Here is a 27,858-nt window from a genome sequence, read left to right as displayed (position 1 = left end):
ATAGAAACTATATATAGAAACTTTTATGTAATTTTCTGTTTGGATGTGATTATTAAGATACTCAAACAAAGTAGGCTATAAGAAGAGAAAGAATGTATCCAGTAAAAACAAAACTACTAGTGTTTTTAGTTTAGGCCTGTAGTGTTGGTCTGTTGTAGTGGCAGGACGAGATGCTAGCTTTATGTTTTTTGTATCAGCATGTTGCACTGGCGGAGTCTATTGCATTTATTAACTATGGGTCAGGCGTCGGGCCTAGAAAAGACAAAAAGGTTCCAGGAAGCTCTCTTTGTAACTGCGCTTATATTTCACATCTTTTCCATTCAACAAAGACAGACATTTGCAAAATATATTGCTTTGTATATTGTTGTGTATATTGCTGTGTACAACACTGTATTCAAAATGTATTCGAGACTTCCTACACGACAGTACTATAAAACAGTACAGCATTTCTATGTCATTTAGAAATCACCTCTAATCTAAGCTTAATGAAACTTGAACTTCACAAGATGAAAGGGTTCTACTAATGGACTAGTGGTTGTTTCTTACAGGGCATTTTAAATGATTAAAATGGCATATATGTAAACATATTATGTACCCTTGAAGATAATATTTTACACAGTAAAACACGACACATAAAATAAGATCCATTTCAAATAACATGTTGCTGTTATTACAAACACTGATCAATCAATCACGGGTGCATTGGACATCCTGATCAACTCAGTGTTATCTGTTTGATGTGGCCTTTACGTCCAAGGACAGCCCAGGTTAATCACACCAGTCAGTAAAAAACCATCACCATCCTCATTATCATCATCATCATCACCATCATCATCATCCTCATCATCCTCATCATCATCATCATCATCTAAATGGAACTCTCTTAAAGTAGCCTACTACACCGTTTTTTTAAGATAACCTTTAGTCTTTCCATGGAATTCAGTTCACTTCAATGGAGAGTAACCATGACAACCATGACAACACAATAAATAAAAAATAAAATGAAAATCACCCATTCATTCTAACAGTCAAAAACCAATTGACAATATGCAAACCACTGTCTCTCGCCATTCTGTGTTTCCTGGGCCTTTCATTGATGCTAGTCCTGTGCTGAATGACAAGCGGTGAATGTGTCTCACCTCAGACGGGATACTGATATATGACAGGGATGATGTGGCTGCTGCAGGTACATTGCTGCTTTGGTTTCTACAGCACTTTGCCTGTCCTTCTCCCAGAAAAAAATGTTGTCCATCAACAGTCACTATCCACAGAAATCACCAATCCCCTCCCACGTTTAGATCCATTCCCCAGAGAACCCCCGTGCCCTGCTGAGGTGGGAGGCCCTCTGAGAGAGAGAGAGAGGAGCCGCTCCACTCAGCCCCCGGTCTGACGGGGTGTGGATAGGCTGGAGCATAAAAGTGTCTATGCACATCCATGTACAGCGCTACGATGTTGCTGCCGCGGTCAGTCCTTTACTGGGCTCCAGGTTGTGGTGGAGCTCCACTTTGCAGATGGTGGGTAAGGTACAGTTCATCGGGCCCACGGCAGGAAGCTCCTCATCTCCTGCAAGACAAAACGGCAGCTTTCTGCTCAGTCTACGATGCCACGTCATAGTTAGTGAAACATTTAGCATGATATAGTTGTTACTGAAATATGCGTTATTCTATTAAAATCCTTTTTTGCTGACATTACAGTTTGCATCTTCCTAGTTTTTCAGCTGAAATACATAATACATAACTACATGGAACACACCAAGATAACATTTCAAGTGAGTAAGCTGGTTTAAACATTGTCTGAAAGCCATTATGTTGTCATGAAAGTGATAGATAATTTGGCAGTGTTTACGATCTGATTTTCGCTCGGCTATGTTGGACTCAGCCCAGCCTCACCTAGCCCAGAGGAGGAGGACACACTGTCAGCCAGTGATGAAGTGTCAGCCTGGTCAGGAGAGAGCCCCTCCATCAGGGGGATGGACAGCTCTGACGACGGAACGGACGAGTCATAGATCCCAGAGTCCCTTGGCATCTCGGGCGGGCTGGAGGAGCCTTCTTGTGAGGACGAGAGGCCTTCGCAGTCTGCCTGGGAGCTCACCGTGTTACAGGCCAGCCCGGGGAGAGAGCACACCGTGAGGCCCAGAGATGCAGGCAGCAGGAGGACACTAGTCTTCACCGGACAGTCGCTCTCCGAGGGCCGCTTCAGCACCACCTCGTTCAGCACCACGCCGGAGTCGAACCTCTCCACGGACGCCTCCACAGAGGCTGAGGCACAGCCGGCGGCTCCACGCTTGGGACCTGGAACGGGTGGAGGAGGAGGAGCAGGAGCCAGCTGCCGCTCAAACCAATCAGGCTCCTGGGCAATGTGTTGGTGCATATTACAGATGGCTACATAGAGCGAGCGCCCTGATTTGGAGCGGAAGTAGTTCCGCTTGCTGACATTAGGCGGCTGCGGCTCACGGTCGGGTAGGTTGAGCTGGCGTGAGTGAAGCCTGGCGAACAGCAGTGGCAGCTGGTCCATCAGCTTGAAGTGAGGCACCGCGGACAGGCACGTGGGCACATCGCTCTCATGGGAGTAGTCGAAGTAGACCGCCATGAAGCGGGAGAGGTCCAGTGAGGTCTGGTGAGCCTCGCGGAGCTTCTCTGCGATCATGGCCACGGCCACCACGAAGGTGTCACGGCCACTCGGCTCTGTGGCGGCAGGTGTGGGGGGCTCTTTGACTCGGTCTCGGGTTCGATCCTTTGCAGACCCTTTGCCTCGTCTATGGCGCCTCTCCACAAAGTATTTGAGCCCTTTGGAGCCCACGATGATGATGAATTGGGCCTCGTCCACCTGGCGGCTCAGCCAGGACATCTGGCCCTCTTTACAGATCTGCAAGTGTTCCCAGAGGTCCAGTGCCACCTGCAGGACAACATGGGGAATCACATTAAAGCTTTGTCATCCCAACTCATGAGGAAAGAAGTTGTAAGAAATAGTAATTTGATAGTTTTTCATTAACAATTGATTGATTATTTATTGTTTTACTGAAAATACTTCATCTAAATTCCTTGCAATGGACCTTACGTCTAGTTTGTTGACAAACGACTCACAAATTATTGTTAGTGGACCAAATACCTAGAATAGATGTTTTACACAATAATTCATAATGTGAATCATATATTTCACTTTAAAATACCACCAACAGTTCTTTTAAAAGCTATACACTGTATTCTTTCTTGATCTCAAGGTCATCACTACATGAAAATGCAAGCCCTTATTTGTCTTAAGAGAATCTAACAACATCTTTGTGCCATCACATCTGAGTCGTCTTGTCTGTGTGTGTGTGCCTTTACCACACTGGCAGAAGATTAATAGCTAATAGCTTATTTAATAGAGGTTAAACAGGAGTGTGTCATAGTGCACACCTTTATACGCATTCTCTTTCCAACTGTAAAAGTGCCTGGGGATTGTAAACAGCACTGGTGTCTGAGATCTGGCTCTGGCTCCATTGAAGTAATCAGTCTCTCGCTGTATGTGTGCTGGCACAGCAGCCTTGATCTTTTGCCTTCTAGCCTGGCCCTTTACCAAGGTATGACCGCTACCAGATCTTCTTTGCCTTTATCAGACCTACCAGTCTACTCCTTTAAGTAAGTTATAGTTATTCAAAAAGCCCAGGCCTACTTAAACAGAGATTCACATTTGAACACAAATGTAGTTGTTATTGTTGCTGTATCGTTTAGTTGCTGTTTTTGTTAATATTGTAGGTACTGATGATGATTAGTTAATCACAACTCAAGCAGCTTCCAGATATTTGGTATGTTCTCTGACCACATGTGAGTCTCATTGTAGGCATTTAAAGCATACACTAGAAGGAACTGATAAATACTGGAAATATGAAATGCTCGTAGGTTCATCTTATTAGCATATTCAGTCAAGCATATCTTTGTAGAATAAGGGCCATTGTTTTATTTCTACCAACTGTACAGATCATGCATTGTTGTCAACAACCAGCAGGGGGCAGGCTTACCCTGTTCCAAATGCCAATCATACCTCTGACACTACTCCCACAACGGCTACATTGCGGGACATACATCTAAAATACAATCTCAACACTGCTTTACCTGACAGCCACAGAAGTCCTGTAGGAAGAAGGCGAAGCACTGGATGACGGCGGTATGTTTGGGGCAGTCTTTGCCGGAGTAGCAGACGAAGACCTTGGGCCTCGGCCAGGGCCGGTCCGTGCTGAGGACGGTGGTGTGCAAGGACGACTCAGAGCTCTCCTCATCCAGGTGAGAGTAAATGTTCTCTGGAAGGAAAGAAAACGAAAAGCATGCTGATTGGAAATCTGGGTTTCACAATAAAAGGCTGAGTGATTGAACTGATGTTTTTTGGTAACATTGAAAAATGTTCTTTCTTTCTTTTGTATTAAGGCCAGTAATGCTAAAGATGTTACGTAATGCCACTTCAACATGTTCTGATCATCTAATGATGTCACAAAATGCCACTTCAACATGTTCTGATCATCTAATGATGTCACAAAATGCCACTTCAACATGTTCTGATCATCTAATGATGTCACAAAATGCCACTTCAACATGTTCTGATCATCTAATGATGTCACAAAATGCCACTTCAACATGTTCTGATCATCTAATGATGTCACAAAATGCCACTTCAACATGTTCTGATCATCTAATGATGTAACGTAATGCCACTTCAACATGTTCTGATCATCTAATGATGTAACGTAATGCCACTTCAACATGTTCTGATCATCTAAGCAAGAGAAGCTTTAACATTCGTATGGACTTCCTTCTGAGACAGCTTTGCCACTGTTCTGGCGCTATTAGAAGTGGTGTAAACTTTAGGGGTTACACCTTTACTCTTGAGACATGAGCCGTGTTAATGAGCACACTGTAGTTTAGTCTTTAGGGGTTACACCTGTACTCTTGAGACAAGAGCCGTGTTAATGAGCAAACTGTAGTTTAGTCTTTAGGGGTTACACTAGTTCTCTTGAGACATGACCCGTGTTAATGAGCACACTGTAGTTTGGACCCACCTTGTTGCTTCTTTCGGCACATGACAGTGAAGAGCGTGGCAAAAGCAGACATGATGACCAGTGGGACAGTGATGGCCATGGCTCGAATGGGGCCGGCCCAGGGAGAGTGAACTGGGGATGAAGGGAAAAGAGAGAGAAACATGAGTGTGACCAGAAGAAGAGAGAGAGAGAGAGAGAGAGAGAATTGAGTGTGACCAGAAGAAGAGAGAGAGAGAGAGAGAGAGAGACATGAGTGTGACCAGAAGAAGAGAGAGAGAGAGAGAGAGAGACATGAGTGTGACCAGAAGAAGAGAGAGAGAGACATGAGTGTGACCAGAAGAAGAGAGAGAGAGAGAGAGAGAGACATGAGTGTGAACAGAAGAAGAGAGAGAGAGAGAGAGACATGAGTGTGACCAGAAGAAGAGAGAGAGAGAGAGAGAGAGAGACATGAGTGTGACCAGAAGAGAGAGAGAGAGAGAGAGAGAGAGAGAATTGAGTGTGACCAGAAGAAGAGAGAGAGAGAGAGAGAGAGAGAGAGACATGAGTGTGACCAGAAGAGAGAGAGAGAGAGAGAGAGAGACATGAGTGTGACCAGAAGAAGAGAGAGAGAGAGAGAGAGAGAGAATTGAGTGTGACCAGAAGAAGAGAGAGAGAGAGAGAGAGAGAGACATGAGTGTGACCAGAAGAAGAGAGAGAGAGAGAGAGAGAGAGACATGAGTGTGAACAGAAGAAGAGAGAGAGAGAGAGAGACATGAGTGTGACCAGAAGAAGAGAGAGAGAGACGTGAGTGTGGCCAGAAGAAGAGAGAGAGAGAGAGAGAGACATGAGTGTGAACAGAAGAAGAGAGAGAGACATGAGTGTGACCAGAAGAGAGAGAGAGACATGAGTGTGACCAGAAGAAGAGAGAGAGAGAGAGAGAGAGAGAGACGTGAGTGTGAACAGAAGAAGAGAGAGAGACGTGAGTGTGACCAGAAGAAGAGAGAGAGAGACATGAGTGTGACCAGAACAAGAGAGAGAGAGACATGAGTGTGACCAGAACAAGAGAGAGAGAGAGAGAGACATGAGTGTGAACAGAAGAAGAGAGAGAGAGAGAGAGAGAGAGAGAGAGAGAGACATGAGTGTGAACAGAAGAAGAGAGAGAGAGAGAGAGAGAGAGAGAGAGAGAGAGACATGAGTGTGAACAGAAGAAGAGAGAGAGAGAGACATGAGTGTGACCACACAAGAGGAGGATATTGCACCCATGCTGCTCAAGGACTGCCATTGCATTAACGGTCAAATTTGACATGTCAAGTCAGGATGCACATGCAGTCACACCCATCAATAGTAACAATATGCTAAGGGAAATCTCATTTTCATTGGTTCCCAGGTTTCACCAATCCCAGCAGCATCAGACGTGTATTTCTGAAGTACAGTGAGCATGGTTCTTCAAGGGTGTGTATTTCTGAAGTACAGTTAGTATGGTTCTTCAAGGGCGTGTATTTCTGAAGTACAGTTAGTATGGTTCTTCAAGGGGGTTCCAACACTAGTTGATGAGAAGACCACGTTTGGGGGATCACCAAACTTCTTATGGTGTCTGGTCATCCAATCTTACCTTGGCTGACGTGATACTGGGTTTGTCTCCTGGTGGTGTTGTTGTCATCTCGCAGCTGTGGAGTCAACACATCAAGGTTAGACCCGTGTCTTTGCGCCTTCTGCATTGATGACACGATGGAACACGTCTTTCAACCATGTGAGAGAAAGATGCTAACCTCTATTGCATACGTTCCTGGAGTCACATCCTGCAGGATACAGGTTGTCTTGGGTAAGTTAGACTCCTGTAAATAAACACAGAGTGAAATTACAGGCAGATAGTCAGGCGCACCTCCAAGGTGAACAGAAGTAAATAATAATAATAATAATAATAATAATAATAACTGCGTAAGCAATGAACTCCATAATAACAGTAAGGTACAAAATGGGGCATAAGGGGAAGATGATGTCATACAGAATCAGAATTGGAATCAATCCGAATTGACACAGGAGCTATCTGATGCATAAAAAGCTCTTTAATTGTAAAATGTATGTTTTTAACTTTATCTCAGTATTTGGAAAACATGGTTCCTCAGATCATCCTTTAAAAGACTTATCAGGTTGTATATATCTTTTAAAGTAAAATACAGTTATTAACTATAAAGGTTCTAATATTATCATCTTACAGACTCTTAATGTTTGAGAGTGGAGTTTGAAATGGCAAACAGGGATCAGTTAAGCTCAGCTAAGGGTAAAGGAGACAAAGAAAGAAAGAACAAGAAAGGAAAAAGAAAGGAAGAAGAATGAAGGAAGTAAAAGGAAGACACCCAAAGCAGGTCAGTGTTGGCCCCACAGTGAAGGACAAAAGTCTCGGCTCTAAACACTATACTCCAACGGTCTGATAAATGGTGCCAAACTCCAAGTGCAGTTATGACAATAACACAGATCCTGGGAAAGTGCTCAGGTCTTTGGCGTTTCCATCATGAGCAAAAAGCGGAAAGTGGAATAGAAAATCTCCCCTGTGGCACGAGTCATCTGTGGGCCAAGGCAGCGGATGTGTCAACGTATATTACCGCTCTGTCTGGGAAGAGCATTAAGCACTGTTCAGAAGTTAACCCTGCGTGTCCCAGAACGGACTTTTACAAAAGAGAAATCTGTTACTTTTACATTAGGGAAAGATCTGCCCAGTAGTGGCTGCTTGAGTGTTCGAGAAAGATAAACGATGTCCTTTAGCAAAATGCTTAGTGCTTAGTGTTATGCAAAACAAAGAGCTGACGTCTGTGCAAGTACGGCAGTCCAGACTATTCTCATTTGTAGTTCCACGTTGGTGGAATGAACTACCCAGCACTACCAGAGCAGGGGCGTACCTCTCCACCTTTAAGAAGCTTTTGAAGACCCAACTCTTCAGAGAGCACTTCCCGTCCTAACTGGCACTTCGACTAGTGCGTAGCTTGCAATTACAGCAGTTACATTTCTGCACTTCTTTTTTTCTTTTTATTTCATTTTGTTATATTTCTTATGTAAAGTAGTATTTATTTATTGTTACACCAGGTTCTATTGCTCGTAGCTTGACTATTCTCTCCCTTGTACGTCGCTTTGGACAAAAGCGTCTGCTAAATGACTAAATGTAAATGTAAATGTAGATATGTGCATTATCTCAGAACAACAATCAGGCTGAAATTCCCCATCTTAGCAAATACACTGACAATTATGATTCCAGTACCTGGAATCTAAATGTGGAATAAAAATATTCCCCAATATTAAGATAGTTATGGACTGGATAGAATGGAAGCCTCTGTCTAGGACCTAAAGCATGGGTGTAGGAATTTCAACGTCTGAAGTCAACCTGAACCTTTCAGTGTTTTCCTCCTGTGCAACACCCCTTGTTGTCTAAACCCAAGGCCACGGTTCACCTCCAGGGCAACTGGTGTCTCATTTCTTACCGGCTTGCAGCGCTTCAGTCGGAAAGGGCCCTCCTGCCTCAGCTTGTAGTACACATAGTAGAGGCCAAAGCCGAAGGTGGAGGGAGCATGGTCGAACACCACATGCAGGTTGGAGCCGCTTTGGGACACGTTGAGCATCTTTGGCCTCCAGACTGTTGCAAAAACAACACGTGGATCAGACAAGGAATAGTACGGCCTGGATATTAAGGTATAGCATGGACATTAAGGTATAGCCTGGATATCAAGGTATAGCATGGATATTAAGGTATAGCATGGTCTGGCTTGGAAAGGGTGAAAAATGTGTGGAAAAGTCCAGATGTGACACCTCACAACAAACAATAATATGTGCCTACCCAGAACATGAAAGGATAGAGTGGGATAGAACTTGAGGTGATCAGATAAACAGGAAGAGAAAAGGGACAACTCACATGGTTTGCATACAAGGTTGTCTGGGCCAAGGAGCACCTCACAGCCTGTTGGAGAAAAGAATGGATCAAAAGCACACAGCACACTCTGTGAACACAAACTACAGTCAAACAGTGGATACAAGCACATGGAGGAGAGAGGAATGATACCCACTGTTAGTGCGGAGGAAGGAGGGCGGACAGCAGCTGTCATTCATGAAGGTGGGAAAAGGAACGATCCTCACCATGTAGTCCGCCTCAAAGGCAAGACCAACAAATGGCTGTGAGCTCATTCTCTGGAGAATCACAAAAAGAATCCAATCAGAGACATGACTACTGGCATTCATACAGTGATTTTCAATTTGAGACATAGAGACACAGTCCAGAAAAAGCATGTCACTCTACCAGTCTACCACCAAGGATCACTGTTAGAGGGAGTGGAATTTGGGCATTTGGCATTCAGCACCATACCCCCACTCTGCCTCTAGAGAACCACGTCTCTCTATCTAGAACAGAATCATGGAACACCAGGACTACCTGCTTTACCGCAGCATCTAAAAGCAAATGGATTTACTAATCCAAATGAATATTGAATGTTCTGGACCTGTTTTGGCCTGCATGGGGTTGTGTTTGTAATCAAAGGACATCGGAGGCACGCAACCCTTACACAGTGTGGCTTAGAAGTGAAAAAATTCCACAATGAGGATACATTGAGTTTGTTTGTATTATTCTGGAACATTCCGAATGGAGTTATCTCGTTCAGATCACCTACCACGCTTTTATAGGAGAAGTTGAGCTGCCGGGGCTCCTTCAGGATCATATGCTGGCACTGCTTCCCCTCGGGGCTCTTGTCCTCCAGATACACCCGGAAGCCTTTCACATGTTCAATACCTGGACACAAAGGAATGCAAATCAAGGTTGCACATTCATTTCATTGTCTGCAGAGATTCACCAATATGATGTAGGCTACACATGCAAAATGTCCAGTCGTTGTTACTTCTGACATTCTGAACATTTGTACATCGGTCCTGCTTTCATTCTCAAATTGAAAATGTGTCAGGATACTGCCTTTACACCAGCAATATCACAAAAACAGGTCTGCAGTTTAGGTATAACTGTGGGGGCTTATATGTATTCAAATGTAATGAATTTCTGTATGTGAGACTAAGGAAGGCACTGGGAATATGCTGGAGATATATGTTTAGTAAGGAAGTTCTAGTGTTAAATCCTCTTCATCTTTCAAATGCTGTGTCACTATAAACACTACAAAGTCATTTCAATTGGTAAAAAACCCCCAAAACACTGGCACTTCATAAATACAGGCCTTCTGCCTTCGACAAATGCAAAAAAGCTTAAAAAAGCTGGGTAGGGGAGTACCAATATTCAGAAATTCATAACTTAAAAAAAGACTGTACATTAGTACATACAGGTGTGGGGATTTGAGGAAAGATTCATTCAGGATGTTCTGAGAATCTCTGAATTTAAATTTGGCAAGGAATGACCCGGCAATACTGTTTTCATGGTAGTTCAAAACGCCACCAGTCAAACTGCCAATTCTACATGCAACTTATAAATCTGCCTCTTGGCGAGTCATCATTCAGACTGACAGCACACTCTCACACGGCCCACTACACAGGGGCCACTCCACAGGGCCCACTCCACAGGGCCCACTACACAGGGCCCACTCCACAGGGCCCACTCCACAGGGCCCACTCCACAGGGCCCACTACACAGGGCCCACTACACAGGGCCCACTACACAGGGCTCACTACACAGGGCCCACTACACAGGGCCCACTCCACAGGGCCCACTACACAGGGCTCACTACACAGGGCCCACTACACAGGGCCCACTCCACAGGGCCCACTACACAGGGCCCACTCCACAGGGCCCACTACACAGGGCCCACTACACAGGGCTCACTCCACAGGGCCCACTACACAGGGCCCACTACACAGGGCTCACTACACAGGGCCCACTACACAGGGCCCACTCCACAGGGCCCACTCCACAGGGCCCACTCTACTAATATTAGCATCACATCACTCCACCAGACCGAGTTCATGTTCTGAATACTGGAAAAGTGAACCCTAGCACTGAATTGTAAACCACACCTGTTGTCTTTGGCGAGAGTGATTTCAGATCTTTGCTAACATGAAACTCCACTGACCGGAGGCGCTCCGAACACTTGAAAAGCTCAGGGGTTGGAGCATGATCTCGATTTTGTTCTCGCTAACTTTATGTTCTTTCTTTTCTCCTATTTTGATAGAACACATGCAGGCACCGAGGGAGGGGGGTTGCCGTGGAGATGCCCAGTGCCCAGCGCCAGAGGACGAGGCACTGCATGCCAAGGGAACATTTTGGTGCACTTCAAAGTGTGCCAGCGTACCTCCCTTTTAATTACATTTCTGCCTTATCAGTTGCAGTAGAAACAAAGGCGGCAGCAGCACACATTCCGTGTGGCTCTTGTTACGGCTGTGGGGCGTGGGGCGGGAGCCTGACAGAGAGCCCTCTTTGTGGCAGCTGTAACTCCACACCTTCCTCAGCCCCGGCAGATACCATCATGCTGCCCTTGTCACACAGGCTTAGGGAGCCACCAGAGGGGAAAGAGAGAGGGGCAGAGAAGGAGGGAGGGAGGGAGGGAGGAGGAGAAAGATAGGAAAAGAAAAACGAAGGTGAACTTGATTCAAACACTGTGCAGCAAGGGCCCCTCCTCTGCTTTCTCTCTCCCTTTCTCTTTTTCTCTCTTTCTCTCTGCCTTTTCTCCCTCCCTCGTTTTCTTTAACATATACCTGAGCTGTGTTGAGTCCTGCCCCAGGCAACAGGATTAACCGTGAGCAAACAAGAGGGCACATTGTATTATACCGTAGTAGACACTGGCTCCAATTACCAATTTCAATAGTATCTCAGCACACGGAAGTAAGGGATGCCTCCTCCATCTTTGGACCCTTTCTCACACATATGCACTCATACTCACACACACACACACACACATTCCTTCACAGACACAGAACAGCTCGACTATATGTGGATCAATCTTCTGTCTTGGACAGATCAGTGCGACTGACAGGCAAGAAGAATACCCCTACTGAGGGAGGGGACCTGGCTCTTTGATCATGACAAGCCAAGAGCTCTCTTTGAAGACAAGGCTCTCTCATGTACTGGTGTCCTATTCCCTATCCCTATCTCTCTCTCCCTCTCTCTCTATCTCCCCCTCTCGCTCTCTTTTTTTTCTTCCATCTGCTTCTCGGGCAGGAGTGATAAATCACCACTGTGTAATCAAGCATGCAAACTTTTCACTGACAAACACACACACACACACACACACACACGGTGCTCAAAACATGTTGTTATGGTTTTCCAGAGACAGAAAGAATGTCCCGTAAGTATTGGTCTGTTCAGAAGAGTTTCCGCTGTCAAACAATGGTCACTTATATCAAGGAAAACCCTCCAAGGTTTATTAACACTATATACAAACACTATCTTAGTTTCAACACATGTAAATGGATACACAGTTCTATTAACACTAAATACAAACACTATCTTAGTTTCAATACATCTAAATGACTATTAACACTAAATACAAACACTATCTTAGTTTCAACACATCTAAATGGATACACAGTCGTATGCAAAAGTTTTGGCACTCTGGTCAAATTTTGTTATTACTGTGAATAGCTAAGCAAGTAGATGATACTTCTTTTATACTTTAAGCAAAATTACTTTTTTATTTCCATCTTTTAGTTTAAAAAAGATGCAACCGTTTTGGCCCTTTTGTGAAGTATCACAATTTTTAAACGCTTCTTGTAGCCAGCTAAGCAATTCCTGTTCTTTCAAGCAATTCTTCCATGCAAGGCCTCTATTTCTGTGAGATTCTTGAGCCATCTTGCTCTTTTGAGGTCTATCCACAGATTTTTGATGATGTTTAGGTTGGGAGACTGTGGCCATGGCAAAACCTACACCTTGTTCATCTTGAGGTAGTCCATTGTGGATTTTGAATTGTTTTGAATTTATCCTCTTTTCATCTTCAGCTTTTTTACAGACGGTGTGATGTTTGCTTCCATGATCGACCCACCCAAAAACATTTGGCCTCCTGGCCTTTCCGAACATTTAACTTCATACCTTTTGGAAATCAGGTTATCTTCTACTCACTTATTCACAGTAACTTTTTGACCAGGGGTGCCCAAACGTTTGTATGCCACTGTATTATAACAAGGATGCAGGATTATTCATATCTGCCCACTCATATTTTTGAGGGGTTTATTCAAGTAGACCACGGCATCTGATGCCACAGTAGCCACTTTGAATATTGAAATAATCATCCAAACACATCTGTGGATATAAAAATAAACACGGGAAACTCAATACAATTTAATGGTAAAATTCAACACAAATGTGTCATATATGAAGGAACAGTAAGTATAGTCAATTTGAAAAGCTATTATAATTGTTCATTTGTAACATTTACAGTCAGGTGCCATTGCAATGGTTAGCAACCTACCAAGAGGACTAGCCATCCAATGGACCACCACGGCTGCCTGGCTGTCACAGGACAAGTGACTGAAGGTGACATTGCTGACCTCATGGATAGCATGCTTGCCCACTGGATTCCAGTTCAAGGAGCAATCTGTTTAGGAGGAAAAACAAGATGGAGGTCGACAATGACGGTAAGAGAGAGAGAAAAAGTAAAATTGGAAACAGGGAGACATACATATAGACGAAGCCAGTCAGAGAGAGTCAAAGGTACTGTGCTGAAAGCACCCCTGAGATTCTCTGACCGACATAAGGAGACCAAACTATGCAGCCAGGCAAGTAAAACTTTTCTTCAGTGCTTTTCTTTTTTCCTCCTTTCTCTTCTGCCCCCATAGACTGCTTTCATAACAGTGGAACTAGCAAGGAAGAGGAGCAGTCGTTTGTGTCCTGTGCCCCCCTGGCTCTGCTCTGTACTGCCAGCCTTTGTGATGCTAAGAGCAGCAGGGCTTTCATGCAGAGCCGTTTCCCCTCACAGTCACACACAATGGCCACTGACTACTGGGAAAATCAGGATTAGCTACCGGACTTTTAGGAGATTACATGGAATGGAGTAAGGAATTTTGGAAGAAGGAAACACATCTTTTCTCACAAGGGTGGAAAACAGCTAATCAGAGTGTCTCACGCTTAACACATCATGAAGACAACGTGTTATGCTGTACTTCAAATGAGAAGAGGCTTACTGTCATTGCGGAACGTGACACCCAGTTTCCCTCCACTCTCATCTGAATTTGATAGGAACTCCTGCTGTGGGGAAGGAAAGAGTTCAGGACAAAGAAACAGAGGGTGAAAAGGAGAGAAGAATCATTAGTTTGAGCATACAACACCTAAAGCACACAAAAGATAGTGAAAATAGATCAAATGTCATCCACATGGAACAATATTGTCTCAGATGCGAAACAAAATCTATAGCTGTGCTTCATGGGTGGATATCACCTGCAATCCACCCCTATCTGAGGTCAGTTTTGCTGCCTAGGTCTCAATTCATCAACCATCAGTCAATGAGACAATGTGTACAAAACCTTCCGGCTCTAACTGCAACATAAAAACACTGACTTAAGACCTGTTTTGAGAGTGCTAGGTAACCCAAAGAATCATAACACAAAGACTTGGATAAGACAGGCTTGCGTGCGACTATCAGACATACGAGAATCTCAAAGCCTCAAGATAGCACGTGTCTGAAGAGCAGGAGAGAAAAAAACAGAGAAACAACAAAGGGATATGGAGAGAGAAGAGAGCAGCCGAAATGGAGTGAAAAGTCTGGAGATGAATGTGAATGAGAGGGGGAAGGTGAGCGGAGGGGCGGTAGAACCAAGGGCCCTTATCAAAGATCTTATCACCTTCCTCATTTTATCTCAGAAGGAGGAAGTAATTAAGCATGGCAGGATGCTACAAGAACCCCCTCCGTGGAGATGGGAACAAACAAAACCTGAACAACTGCCTAACAAAGCCACGCTTTCTTATTTATGTAGACACATTCTGTCTGCAACTACATACAGTAAATAAGGAATACATTCAGTGAGAATGCATGCATGTTATCTACCTTCTATCTTCTAATTTGTAATCATTCAAATAACGACGATGCTTAAATAGATTTGCTGTATATTTTCTGTATTTCCATGTTTGTGAAAGTATGACTTTAAATCATCTACAGAAATAATATTTCACTCTACCTTGCCATGAAAATGTGTTAACCAGCACAACAGCAGGGTGTGGTGGCTGCCAAAGCCAGCCAATCTGGTCTTTTCAGTTGGTAACTGAAAAAAATGCTCTCAGGATACACTGTAGAAGGAACTATGAATGAGAAACATGTCTCATGGTTCTCCTGGCTGCTATCTTCCCAAACTCTGGCTTTCCCCCTCCTGGCGACTCCCCACCCACCACCTCCACAGCCACCCGTCTCCTGAGACAGATCCATGATCTACAGCGGTCCCCAGAACCTCAGGTCAGAAGCTAGCCAAAACACAGAATGAGATCAACCACCATCTCTGAGCGTTGCCTTTTCTTGCTAACTCTAGCGAATGACATGAGTGGAACGAGTGGCTTTTCAAAAATGTTCACAAATATTTGGATGAATTCCCCCAGAAGGTGTGAGCTCAGTTTGGGATTTTTGCACAAACAATGCAAATCTTTTTGCATGTTGTGACACGTGGCATATATGAACAACAGCCAAGATATCATGGCAAGTAAAGACAGATGTACAGAGAGACGGAAATGACCGTAGTTTCTGTTGAAATAAATGACACTTTAAGTAGAATGAATAATCCCTAAGTTATTATCAAGCCTGTGTGTATTTTCAGTTGTGTATTCTGTGTGGCAATCAGTCTTTTAGAATACTGTTATGTTTGAATTAAGAACATTCTATGTCAGTTATTTTGTAACGTCTCTTAGGTTGGATGCGCTGTATGTAGCCTGCTTTATTGCTGAGAGCATCTGAAGTAAAAGGGCTATGCTATCGCCTATTTATTCTCAACACAGTGTCGACTCTCATTATTGAAACCAATAGTTTCTACCTCTGGGAGATGTGTTCCTTACTGAGGCCTAGCCTGACGAGCAGCTGCTCCTGCCTCATCCATAAAGCAACAAACAAATGAGGCTCCCTCCCTCCCTTCCCCCACAATCAAGGCCTGCCCAAAAACCTTTACCTCATCTATTCTTCCAAAATAGCACCAGATAGGAAGAAGCTCAGAAAGCCCACTATGAAACTTCTTTCCAGAGCCGATTCATTGCGAGAGATGTTCATGTATGTAATCAATGAGTCAGTTTGAGTCTCCCGTGACTAATGTTTGCAAAGGTAACTTTCACCACACAAGCACACCTACTCCCTCTCAGGAACCTCATTTGCCTACATATTTAGCAAATAACAAGTTGCTCAAGCCCTCACCTTCCTTTCCTCCCAGGGAAGCTTATTTAAAAGCAGAATGTTTACTGCCGCAGCAGAGGAAAGGGGCCAATGGAGGCTGCAGTCTTAACGTCCTCATTTAGCAGCAGAATGAAGTGTTGGAGTGGGCCTTGCGGCTTTCCTAATGAGCCTGGCCCCTGCCATCGTACAGTTTTTAACACCACAGACACAGCAGGTTCCAGGTCATGGACTACTATAGGCAGCTGTGTAAGGCTAGCCACACCTGAAACTCATCATACAAACACACACACACACACACACACACACAATGTCCATCTAACCAAAGCCTAACACTTTCATGAGGGCCACAGGGACTGGGGTGGTGTGCCTGACGCCTACTAACAAGACTGTCACATTCTCTGTGACACCCTTTCAAATACGCCCTTTTATAGCCTCATGGAGCCACCCCCCACCCCCCACCTCTACCCCTACCCCCCACCCCCACCCCAACAGGTCCCCTCTTTGTTCCTGTTGCCTCTCTTGGCCTGCAGAGAGGAAAGAGGCTGGCTGGAAGACCCCCATGCCCTTTCTGATGTCCTGGCCTTGGGCTTGTGCATTTAATGGCCCCTATGGTCATTTGGCATCTTAAAACTTCAAATGGAAGCCTCTGTGGACGGGGGTAATAGACTGTGTGGAAGGGGGTAATAAGACTGTGTGGACGGGGGTAATAAGGGGCTCCATAAACCTGCTGCATCCCATGTGGCAAACAAACCAAATTGGGTGCCCATGAGGAGGGGCAGAAGAGGTCAGACCACGGTCACAGCTAACACTACACATTATTACACACTATTACTATCAATAAGGGCTGTGAAATAGGAATTGAAGCAAGAGTGCCTGCAATAAAGTAAGTGGGACTGTTGTGAAATAACAGACATAGGACACACTGCATATGAGAAAAACCTGACCTTTTACAGTACATCGCTGCAAGAACTAGTAAACCTGTACAGGAAGATGAAGGGAACTACTGAATCAACACTCTTCAGCTGTCAGGTTAGTATTCTTGCCTAAAGATCATGGATGGCCTGGGGCCACAACCAGAGGATCACACATTCACTGCAGAGGAACAGGGGGGAAAAGCTTGTGATCAGTTGTGTTTGAGGGAAATAATCTCACCCAACATCAAGCATGGAACAGCTGGGACTTAAATGGTGGTCCGAGGCAGAAGAATGTTCAGTTTGTGTCCCAGAAGCAGTGGTGCTGCTGCTCAACCGGTATGTTTTGGGAAACGTTCCAAATGACTTGAACATTTGTTAACCTATTCTTTTAAAACTTCTTTTTCATTCATTCTGCATGGTACGCTAGGAACAATGCCCTCTAAAACACAAAAAATAACATTTCATCTTAAAATGGCGTCAAACAGAAAAGGTGACATTCATAGACATATATATGACATGTATATATGTCTATGGTAACGTTGACAAGGATTTGTAGCAACAGGTCCTGAACAGCTGTTGTGGCACTAGTCTTTGGGTTGGCTTCCTGCAATAAAACAAAAAAAAAACACAGGATGCAGAAGAAAGCAGCGAGCCACAGACGCCCCTGCACCATGGAGTCATAAGGAGTTAACATGTCGGAACAGAGTTGCAGCAGGTGGGATGGAGAGTGGGCGGTCCGTGGGAGACCAGGTGTTTGATCTCCCCTTAGAATAATCACAGTCATTATATCATCCGTCAGGGCTGAGCTTCAGAGACAAGAAATGAGAAACAGAGTGTCCGTATGACAGCGAGAGACCCGCTAACTACAGTCTACCATCAAACCCGAAGTAAGGTTACAGGTTTATGTGTTTAGAAATGTTTAGGCACATTAGTACACAGACTCAGAGAATAAGGCTGGTCAGATGTTGGTGCAGCTGTTGGTAACAGTCCCCTTTGCCAGTATTCAAAAAGTGCCTGAATTGAAGTGTTATTTTCCATATAGTCTTCCCTAACACATGAGATGAATTAGCAAGTAATGTTACAAGAGGAGATAGTCCTTTTTTAAACATCCCATTAGGAGTAAGCCACATGTAGAGGATTCCAAACAAACCAACACAGTGTTCTTAAAACAACTTTTTGTTTGATCCTCCGAAAAAACAAAATCTCTCCTCTCACCTAACAACCAATTAAGCAGAGACTAGAGAGAAAGAAGGAGATTTTCCCCTCAGACACACCGAACATAAACATGTACATGTGCAGACCTTATTAGGATACTTGACCAACACTGATTACGGCCCAGCTTCCAGCCACTCTGAGAATGAAAGGGCTGTGATTGCAGTTACAGGGGAGCCAGACGAATGGGCTGAACAGGCAACTATTAATTTGGCCGCCTGGAGGGCAAAAAAAGTCCTTCCTTAATTAACCAGCTACATGTGTAGAGTTCAACCTTCAGTCTCTCAGCTCCAACCCTTCCCCCCCACACTCCCATCTTCTCTCGTCTACAGGCTGGGTGCCTGTTTATGACTGAGGGTCCAGATGGGTTCCAGATGACTACCACAAGTAAACAAGCAGAAAAAGAATAGACGGGTAAAATAAAGATAGACATAAAATAATGATCACAATACTGGACAAGGTTTCACCTCAAATGACAGAGCTTTGTTGCTGTTGTTCTTCTATCTCTTAAGCACGCTTCAGTAAACTCCCCGGCTGCAGCAGCATTCTGAGATGGATTTTAGCTGAAGGAGGAAGTCACTTACATGGCTGGTTTAAAAAGTGCATTTTTAGGAAGCCCATAAAGAAGAAGAGACGCGTCAGCTCAGGCCTGGGGAAAGGGCAATAAAGGCACCTGAAGCAATAACATTAAACGGCATCATTATTTTGTACTTCAGTTCCTCTCGTTTGTCACACTATGTCCTCTTAACTTGGCCACAATCAATAGCCTTTTAAACATTAGAGTTGTCCCTACTAGTTTCAAACATACAATTGTACAATATTTAATGCCACATAGTGCACTCTGTTGACTCTGGATACAATTGATCAATTCATTGATTGACACAAATGATGATGGTTTGCAGGGACAAATATTTTTTTTAATTCCTACCTGAAAGAAAGAACATTTTCACTCAGAAAAAGCAATGGTTTCCCATCTCCTGGTCACATGACTTGTGGTAACCCAAAGGGTTCCACTCTAGGGCCCTTTTCTGCTCTATCTATACATGCTTCCATTCTGTATCTTTGGGCTGATGACACTCAGTTTGACCTGACAGTCACACGTGATTAGGATTGTTCTCCAAGGAATCTTTATAGTCGTCTAGCTGTCACTAGCTAAGGCAATGTGCTCAGCCCCCTTTCCACACATTTTTTTTGCATTCTTTGACACTACTTTGAATGTTACCAAATAAAGCAGTGCTTTTGTGAAGGACAGCTCTTCAGAAACATAGCCACATTAAAACCATTTTATCTCACAAAGACCGTTACACAGTTACCCATGCACTCCTGTACTGACTTCCACTGGATAAAAGGCAAATACAGAACAGATTTATACTTTTTAATTTGACTTGTTTTAGGGCCCTCAATGGAATAGGTCCATAACACATCAAAGGTCTCCTCAACCCATGCCCCTAGGTCACTCAGTACATCCACCTTCATCCAGTTCCCTGCTCAAGTCTCAAATCCAAAAAGGTAGTTGAGCCTTTTCTATTGTTGGCTGGGCTCTGTAGCAGGCTCTGCCTCCTGCCTCACAAAGTCCTCGTCCACCATTGACAATGTAAAACCTATTTTATATTCCTTTTTTTAAGTTCAATCTGAGGGTTCATGCACCATGGTTTTTTGGTGTTGCTCATTCACTGTGTTTTATTTATATGTTTGATTTGACTCTATATGAATAAAGGTAACTTGATTTATACCGTTTGTCATAAAAAAAAAATGACAATAATGATGACAAATAATTCAGGTAACCCCTTTAAGCACTCCAAGTTGAGTTTGGATTGACACAAGCCCATGACAGGCGGGCCAGTCAGCAACTATGAAATGGAAGCAGGAAGGCATGACTTGTCTTCAGAAACATTAACACTTAGGGCACTCTCCCGGAAACCTAAAACAGCATAACCCACTTCAACATCTGTCCCCATTTGAAGACAGTTCCATCCAAGCCTGCCTCTTCCTACTTCCATTCCATTCCGGAGCCTTCCATCAAAGCAGTCCCAGATGGGCACAGGGGAAAGATCAAATCACTCAACAGAAGACGAAAGGAGTGAGCTGGGGAGAATCCTCCTAAACGAATCACATTCCTGTATGATCCCAATGTGTCCCGTATCATATACTTGCCTATTCATTCATCATCACAATTTCTCCCTGGTGTGGGGTAGAGTTCCTTGGACCATATTTTTTTTTTTTTCAGGGAAAAAATGACTCCTCACTGACCTGTCAATTAACACTTGTGGCGTTGTATCATATTGTCATAATGAGCCATAATAAGCATCTGTAGTGTTTTACTACAGAGTAACTCAAAGATAGTACGCTACACTGACATAAAAAGCATACTACATCCACTGTCTTGCATCAACGTACGTGAGTAAAAGAGCCAAGAAAAAAGAAAATCAACTCTGTAATAACTTTCTATTTTTTTATCGGAGAGGATCATTACCTCTTAGTACCTAATAATATGTAGTCAGCGAAATTGGTGCAGTTTCTCCATCCAGATAGCTTCAGGTGAACACATGGCATCAATAGCATATCAGTTTACCAAATCATTGCAATTACTTAACTCAGGCCAAGCATTTAACTTGATGGCAGTTACAAACATCCTGATACTTGGAACAAAATTTCAATCATGAAAGTACTTGCAGGATGCTCTGATGACTTCAAGAAGCCTCAGAAGATACGCTGATGAAAGGCAATACCCCCGGCACCAGTTACAGCTTAAAGTTTGTCTTTCCATACAGAGGCTGTATTTAAAAGGCACCCAGATGATCAGAGTTATAATCCATTTGTGGATTAACACATTCGTTTTTATAAACTTGCAGCTTCCCATAGCCAAGGAAACAACAAAAGAAAACACAGAACTGACATGTGAAAGAGACGGTTGACAAACACAAACCTTACATCCAGCATTTACTATACTTCTAAGAAAGTAACCTCTCCAAATGTGACTCTAAAAGATTTGGAAAAGCAGATGTACACCAGAATAGTGACCATAATCAGGAATCCCCTTTTGAGTCATATTCTTTAACCATCTACTTCTTTTCCTTTTGGCAAGCTTGTCTTTGTTGATTCTTAACCTTTAAATCACACATCTGCTGAAAGCAAATTGATTCTCAGAAGATCACATTGAAAAACAAGGACTGAATTACTGAGTTTCAAACCCCAAGAGAGGCTGGGAGAAGAGACGTGTGCCAGTAGAAGGGTCCGATGACAGACCTCCACCGTTGGTGACCAGGTGCTGGGGGCCATTTTGGCTGACTTCTCCTTTGCTTTGTTTTCCTTAAAGTCTTTCCTGTTTTACTCCCAATGCCATTTGTCCCAGACTGGACCTTTGAAACACTACCATCTGCTCTGACATTTGAGTGTGAAAATGTACTTGGTCATTTTTATAAACAGGGTCTGTTGACATACAATTGAGACATCTATTGAGATATTTTCTATGCCTCCGACACATGTGCATGTTCTCACACGCACGCACGCACACACACACACACACCACACACACACACACAATTCTTTTTCAAATCATAGGCCCTTCAGAGGCGAATCAGCTTTAGAGTTGGTTGGAGGAACCTTCATAGCCATGAAAGGTGCTCTAGACTGTCCTCTTTTGCGAGGGAACATGCATTGAACTCTATATCTAATACACAACACAGAGGTGCTGTGGGGCTTCTTGTTGTGCCCCAGCCATTGGGATTTCCAACCCTCAGCTGCACTGCTCTCTTCAGCAACAGACCGACGCCAAAGCACACCTTTCCCTTTGCCTCCACAAGTGTGTCCAGTGTCCAGTGTCAGAGACTTGTGACAATCACTCACGTGACGGATCTGTCTGCTCTCCCACAGAATCCCCATCAGCCATGAGTGTCCCTCAGAGCTTGTCTGGACCACCACTGACGGAGGCCCTACTTTCCTTTTAAGCATAGTCACTTCATATGACTGTTACTTTCTGACAGAGAAGCAGAGAGCAAAAGGCACAAAGATGCAACTCCTTCAAGCCTGGGCTTGCCCTCGAACTAGAATGCCATGGCAGGAACTGTAGCCATAATGATTATGCATAGCTAATCTCACTCTTTATCTCACACTCAAATCTTCCAATTCTCTCCCTCTAGAAATGAGAAAGAACTCAACTGAACACGCCTCTCGAGATGACACATTCACTGCATGACACATGCAAAACCCTAGTACAGTATTGGGAAATGACAAAAGATCTTCTCTCTTCCTCCTCTGCCAGGAACGGTATAACTCTGGTCGGATCTGCCAGAGGACACAAAAGACCAAAACATTCTCAATGGGAAGGAGGCTGGTGGGATTTACAGTGTTGCGTTTCATGCCCTAAAAATGCACCATGTGTCCAGGGACTCCAGAACTGCATAGTGATGAGGTAGATAACTACAGGCCAGGTACTCTAGTGAAAAGTCCAGCAGAAATCCTTTTTTTTCTCTCTCTCTCTCTCTCTCTCTCTCTCTCTCTCTCTCTCCTCCCCCACACAGCTACTTTCAAGAGATAAAAATCACACACATGTATGGAGCATATCCAACTACTCAGACAACGTTTTTCTAATTATTATTTGGTTTTCGTGATTAAACACGACGACTCGAACAAGAAAGCACACCTAGATGCTAAAACGTAGATATTGGAATCATGGCCATTTCTTCCCTTAGAAGGATAATGTGTGCATTTGACTAGAAATCTGCATGACAAATATGTAGAGGCCCTCACATTAACATTAAGACCAATTCCCTGAATGCCAAATTGATCAAACAGAATAGGTTTAGAACAGAAAACGCCATTTCGGCTGTGTGGAAAAACAAAAGTAATCAACTGAGGGGAAAAAAAACGACCATAAATATGCAGTGATCACTCGGCTGGTTCCTTACTTTACAGAGACATGACATGGTTAAAACAAAACAGCCACTCACACGAACAGACGAAGACAACATTCCAAACATCCCTTTGCTTTGATTGGGGCTGTTGTGAATGCTCTTAAAATAAGGGGGTTTGTATGGTTAAAGACAGCTCAACTCTGCAGGCTTGACTCATACTCCCTCCTTTGAAGGCGACACTCATTTTAATCAGTGCAAGTAACCTCCAGGCAGGAACGGCTCTGCCATCAGATTGTTGATTAGGCAAGAGGAAAGAGTGGCTAATTGATTGTAATGACTTCAATCTGTCAAGCAAAGGAAATGCTCCATAGGGCTGGCCTGCCCAGTGTCTGGGCTTTCAGAAAGACTCAGGTTACAGCCCTGAGGCTTGCCCCTCGCTGCTAATGGTTCCATATCCATGGTATGACAAATACGTAGCACAAAACTAGACCGTTCCCAAAAAAAAAAAAAAAAAAAAGTCAGTGTGCTGGTAGGTACACTGATAATGACAGCAGAGAACATTGTTACAGATTTTTGGGGGACATTAGCAACACAGAGAGCAATGGTACAACTCCAACCATTTCAATATCAATGAGTGTTATTATTAATGCACTTAACACTTGCAAAGACTGTGTTCTGGCTTTGTGAGCACAAGCTCCACAAAGGGATCACAGAGAACCTCTGAACCGTCCACTGGAACCCCACTGAGCTGAACAGACAGCCAGGACTTTTACTTCACTTTTAACTTACCTTCGTTTACCAGTGACACGCAGCCTTTATTCTGAAGCAGCAGGGCACTGCGCCACTCAAAGCAGAACCACATCTGAAAAGTCAGTGGACCCCGCATTCAATAAAGCTGGGATGCCATCAGGGCTTGATTCAGAGGTAGCCAACCAGGGATTTTCCCACCGAAGCACACAAAACAGCCTCCAAGGTTACGTGCTGGTTGGGTGGTTTTCAATGCTCCCTTAAGATGCTGCAGAAATAACTTACCCCCTCTACCCCACCCCGGAGTCCCACACCACCACCTCCACACAGCCTTTCTCTCTCTTTCCTTTCCGCATTGTGAAGACCATAAAACACACCTCCCCAGTATCATTCATCTGCAGCCAGATGTCTCCAACATACTAAAAGAAAATGACTGAAGAGAATAGACCTTGGAATCTTATTAAGCAATAGCAGCAAGTGTACCCACATGTGCACTCAGGGCCAGTGCTTGCAGGAGATCCCAAGACCACTGGAACAATTGACTTGTTTCGCGTCTATGTTTGTGTATGTCTTGGGGACATTGTGAAACATGTTCCTATTGTATTGTCCCCTCTTGGACTTTAAGGCAGAAGTATTGAGACGTGGCGGTGTAAAAGCCCATTTGTGGGCCAGGGAAAGAATCTGCCATCTCTTTATTCCTGTTTTGGGTTTACAAAATGAGAAATGCAGAAACCAATCATTTAGTCATGATTAGCATAGGAGAACATACCATTTCATTCATACTATTCCACTTCTTCATCATACGTTATATTAATTGTCTCTACTTGGGTTGTGACAGACAAGACCAAACCAGAAACTGAGAGAACAACATTGAAAGACAGTGAACTGTAGAATGGGACGGTTTCTCTACGCAGGGAAAACATTGGTCCACAGAAATTAGGCCATTGCACATTAAAAAAATGTTAACTAATGTTCCATTGTAAAAACATAAGTTATATAAAAATGTGTGCACAATCTTTAAACAAAACACAGTTAATGTTTTTAATGGTTTATATATTACTCATTTCTGAAGCAAGCATGGTTTATGCAAATTGCATCAAACAAAATGGACTTTATCAAGATAAATTGATCATGGTAGTGAGCACTGAAGAAAATTGCAAGTAATTTCACTCTCTCTACAAGCTATAGATTAGAAGACCATATCTCTGATTTCTTTGTCTACACTTGAACCCAAATGCTCATTGACTTTATTGCTGTTTGGTGACCGTTACATCCAACACAGAGGTTGCTAAATAGATTACACAGCTGGTGATATCTGCCCAATAAGGAACGATGATCCCATTTGGCTTGCCTCTCCCATTTTAAGAATGAAATATAGGACAGATTGTCACCTCTTAAAGAGGACTAGAAATGTGGCCAACACCAAAAAAAGATAGGCAATTGCTTTTCCATGTTGGGTGTTAACTGACACCTTAGGGGAAGCAGACACAGAAAAGCACTGACGTGTAAGAGCAATGACTTCCTCAAGAATCAAAGGGTTTTAATTGTATGCCAGGTACCTCCCCCTAAAGCCCTCCACAGTTTCTCCTGCCTGCCCTCTCAGCAGAACAGGAAACCAACTTTAAGCTCTACCTTTTGTCATGGACAGCGTGCACTACTATATCAAAACACCAGCACTACCATATAGCAATTATTATTATTACTGTGTACAATAGGCAGTTATGTAGGCTATATGCTAACAACATATATTGGCTGGAAGATTCAAAGCACCTATAGTGTTAGGCTACTTAGCACATGCCATGGGAAGGTTTGAAATGCCATATTTACACAAAATTATTTTACATATTTGTGAAACTGCAAAAAGTGTTTGATGTTTTAACAACTTTAAGCAACTTTTTTGAGGAAAGCATATAGAAAAAAAACAGAAAACACATAGAAGTAGCAACACCATGTAAACAAAGGCTGAAGTTGACACCTGTAAAGTAGCTGGGTGTTGTTGCGTGCTCGTTTAAGCAGCTTTCTCGGATTGTGCGCTTTTGAAGTGTCTGTGTGGAGAGAGGTGCCTCTGGTTCAAGACAGAAAACCCCATGGAATTTTAATAGAGCGAACAGTCCTTTCATTTATGTGAAAAGCACTTCAAAGGCCGGACTACCCCACCACACACAATGCCAGTTAATTAATAGTAGTATAACCTATGCAATGGGTTAGGCTACATCTTCAAACCCTTCAAATAGCCTACACAACAAACACATTTGATAGGCAAAACGACTGCGTTAAGACCCTGTAGTAAACTGCTCTACAACATAGACTGTATTAGAAATATGGAAAGGTATCCTCTGAACTGAAAAGGCTAGGCTACAATCATAATAAAAACACAATAACAAAAAACGGACTATTAATTACGTAGTCTAGGCCCTAGCTCGTACAAGTCCAGTAGATATATATGCCGAAACACATCCATAACTTATTTTTAAATCTTGTTAACAAACTTTAAAAGATTATTCCATTAATTCCTTTGACGGATGTTTTTTTCTTATCTAGTAGCCTACCCTCTGACGTCCAGTTCACCATTATTCAATTAGAAAATCACAAAAAAAGGTCAGGTCAAGCAAATAGTTGGCAACAATGGATCCTGCTGATTGACTTCTTCACACAAGAAGCAGGGTATAACCTCTTGAGATACCCCGCATAGGCCTACAGAGCATCTACTTGGCCTTTCCCGAATTACTGTAACCCAGATGTCGTCTACCAGAAGTGCAGGGTGACGTCCCCTTCCATACCAACTATTTTGCATCTGGTAGCCTAGTTGTTGATCTCGAGGCAATGTTTACAAACGGTTTTTAAAAAACGTTTCTTTATAGCGCGTCGAAACTTTTATAACACCAAATACTTCCACCAAACTACCTTCTAACGCTACAGTACATTACATCTGAAACAGATCATTGGTGTCCTCACACACTAAGGCTTAATCTTCCGTTTAACTTGTTGCAAGACTAAACCTAAATCTACTGAAAATGCATTGGGCGTGAAATATCAGTGCCAGTCCAAAAAATACACTTAAATCATTCACAAACACACAATTCGCGGAACCGCGTAGGCTATACGGTTTTGAACTCCTGTTCATTTTGTCGGCTGATTTAAGAGCATGTTTTTGGATTTACCTTCACAGAGCATTTGTCTACGTATCCTCGCTTTCCTCCGGTCGCAGATCCATTACTTGTTTTCAGAAGGAGATATAACATTGAGAGAAAACATACAAGTCTTGCTCGTGTTGCCATCCCTTCTAGTCCATGAAAACCGACTGGTTTTTAGAGTGATTGCAGTGTTGCAGTTACGCTTCTTGTTGTAGGCTTGTAGGCTACGGACTGCAGGAGTGTGAGTGTGTCACCGCAGGGTGGGGCTGTGACCCATCTACACAAACACTTGCGTCTTCACCAACTTGAAACTCTCGTCTAGCCTACCCTGAAGAGCTATTAGCAAATTTGACTCAGAATTTTTAAACAGTGATTTTAATGTGCTCACTTCAAAATGTCACTGACAGACTAGGCCTACTACCATACAGCGTGGCAACAACAAGTTAGGCTACATTCCTGTACAGCGCAGGTAAAGGTTGTACCGCCCTCTACGTCTCTGATGTGACGCACGGCTTGTCTAGAAGTTGCGAGTTCTAGAGGACAGTTTAACTTGAACAAAGATTTTACCAAACAGCTACATCCTATGCTGTGATAGGGTGACTAGGTGTCCCGCTTCGCACAGCATCTTGACTGTTTGTTCCGCACATTGAGATCATGTCCCGCATTTTCATTGGTCAGAAACAAGAACACACGGATGCGTCCTTTTACCCGCCGGCACATGAAAATAACTCAAGATGT

General features: G+C 43.5%; 1 protein-coding gene across 2 annotated transcripts; it reads right to left on the bottom strand.

Moving 5' to 3' along the window:
* Positions 1-1,388: 1,388 nt before the first annotated feature.
* Positions 1,389-27,858, bottom strand: il17rd (interleukin 17 receptor D). 2 transcript variants are annotated; one of them, XM_031568515.2, is made up of 13 exons: positions 27,148-27,858; positions 14,081-14,141; positions 13,369-13,494; positions 9,640-9,758; positions 9,043-9,163; positions 8,892-8,936; positions 8,464-8,615; positions 6,760-6,825; positions 6,603-6,657; positions 5,033-5,143; positions 4,095-4,279; positions 1,890-2,895; positions 1,389-1,563 (listed from the first exon to the last, which is right to left on the bottom strand). In XM_031568515.2, the coding sequence occupies exons 1-13, from the start codon at positions 27,262-27,264 to the stop codon at positions 1,445-1,447; spliced, it is 2,283 nt and encodes a 760-aa protein (XP_031424375.1). In that variant the 5' UTR covers positions 27,265-27,858; the 3' UTR covers positions 1,389-1,444. The 2 variants fall into 2 exon arrangements, with proteins under 2 accessions (XP_031424375.1, XP_031424373.1); XM_031568513.2 differs by having other exon boundaries at positions 14,081-14,144; positions 27,148-27,856.

This window comes from Clupea harengus, chromosome 5 (genome assembly GCF_900700415.2).
Source record: "Clupea harengus chromosome 5, Ch_v2.0.2, whole genome shotgun sequence".
Classification (NCBI taxonomy): Eukaryota; Metazoa; Chordata; class Actinopteri; order Clupeiformes; family Clupeidae; genus Clupea; species Clupea harengus.
Note: the sequence above shows the minus strand (reverse complement) of the source record. Positions and strands in the feature narration are given on the sequence as shown.

Excerpts from the sequence above, each read along its gene's own strand:
- il17rd (XM_031568513.2), bottom strand. The coding sequence starts at position 27,264 with ATGGCAACACGAGCAAGACTTGTATGTTTTCTCTCAATGTTATATCTC. Across the intron at positions 6,826-8,463 it reads GACTGAAGCGCTGCAAGCCG|GAGTCTAACTTACCCAAGAC; the intron begins GTAAGAAATGAG and ends GTTTATTTACAG. Across the intron at positions 1,564-1,889 it reads GTCCTCCTCCTCTGGGCTAG|GAGATGAGGAGCTTCCTGCC; the intron begins GTGAGGCTGGGC and ends TTTGTCTTGCAG.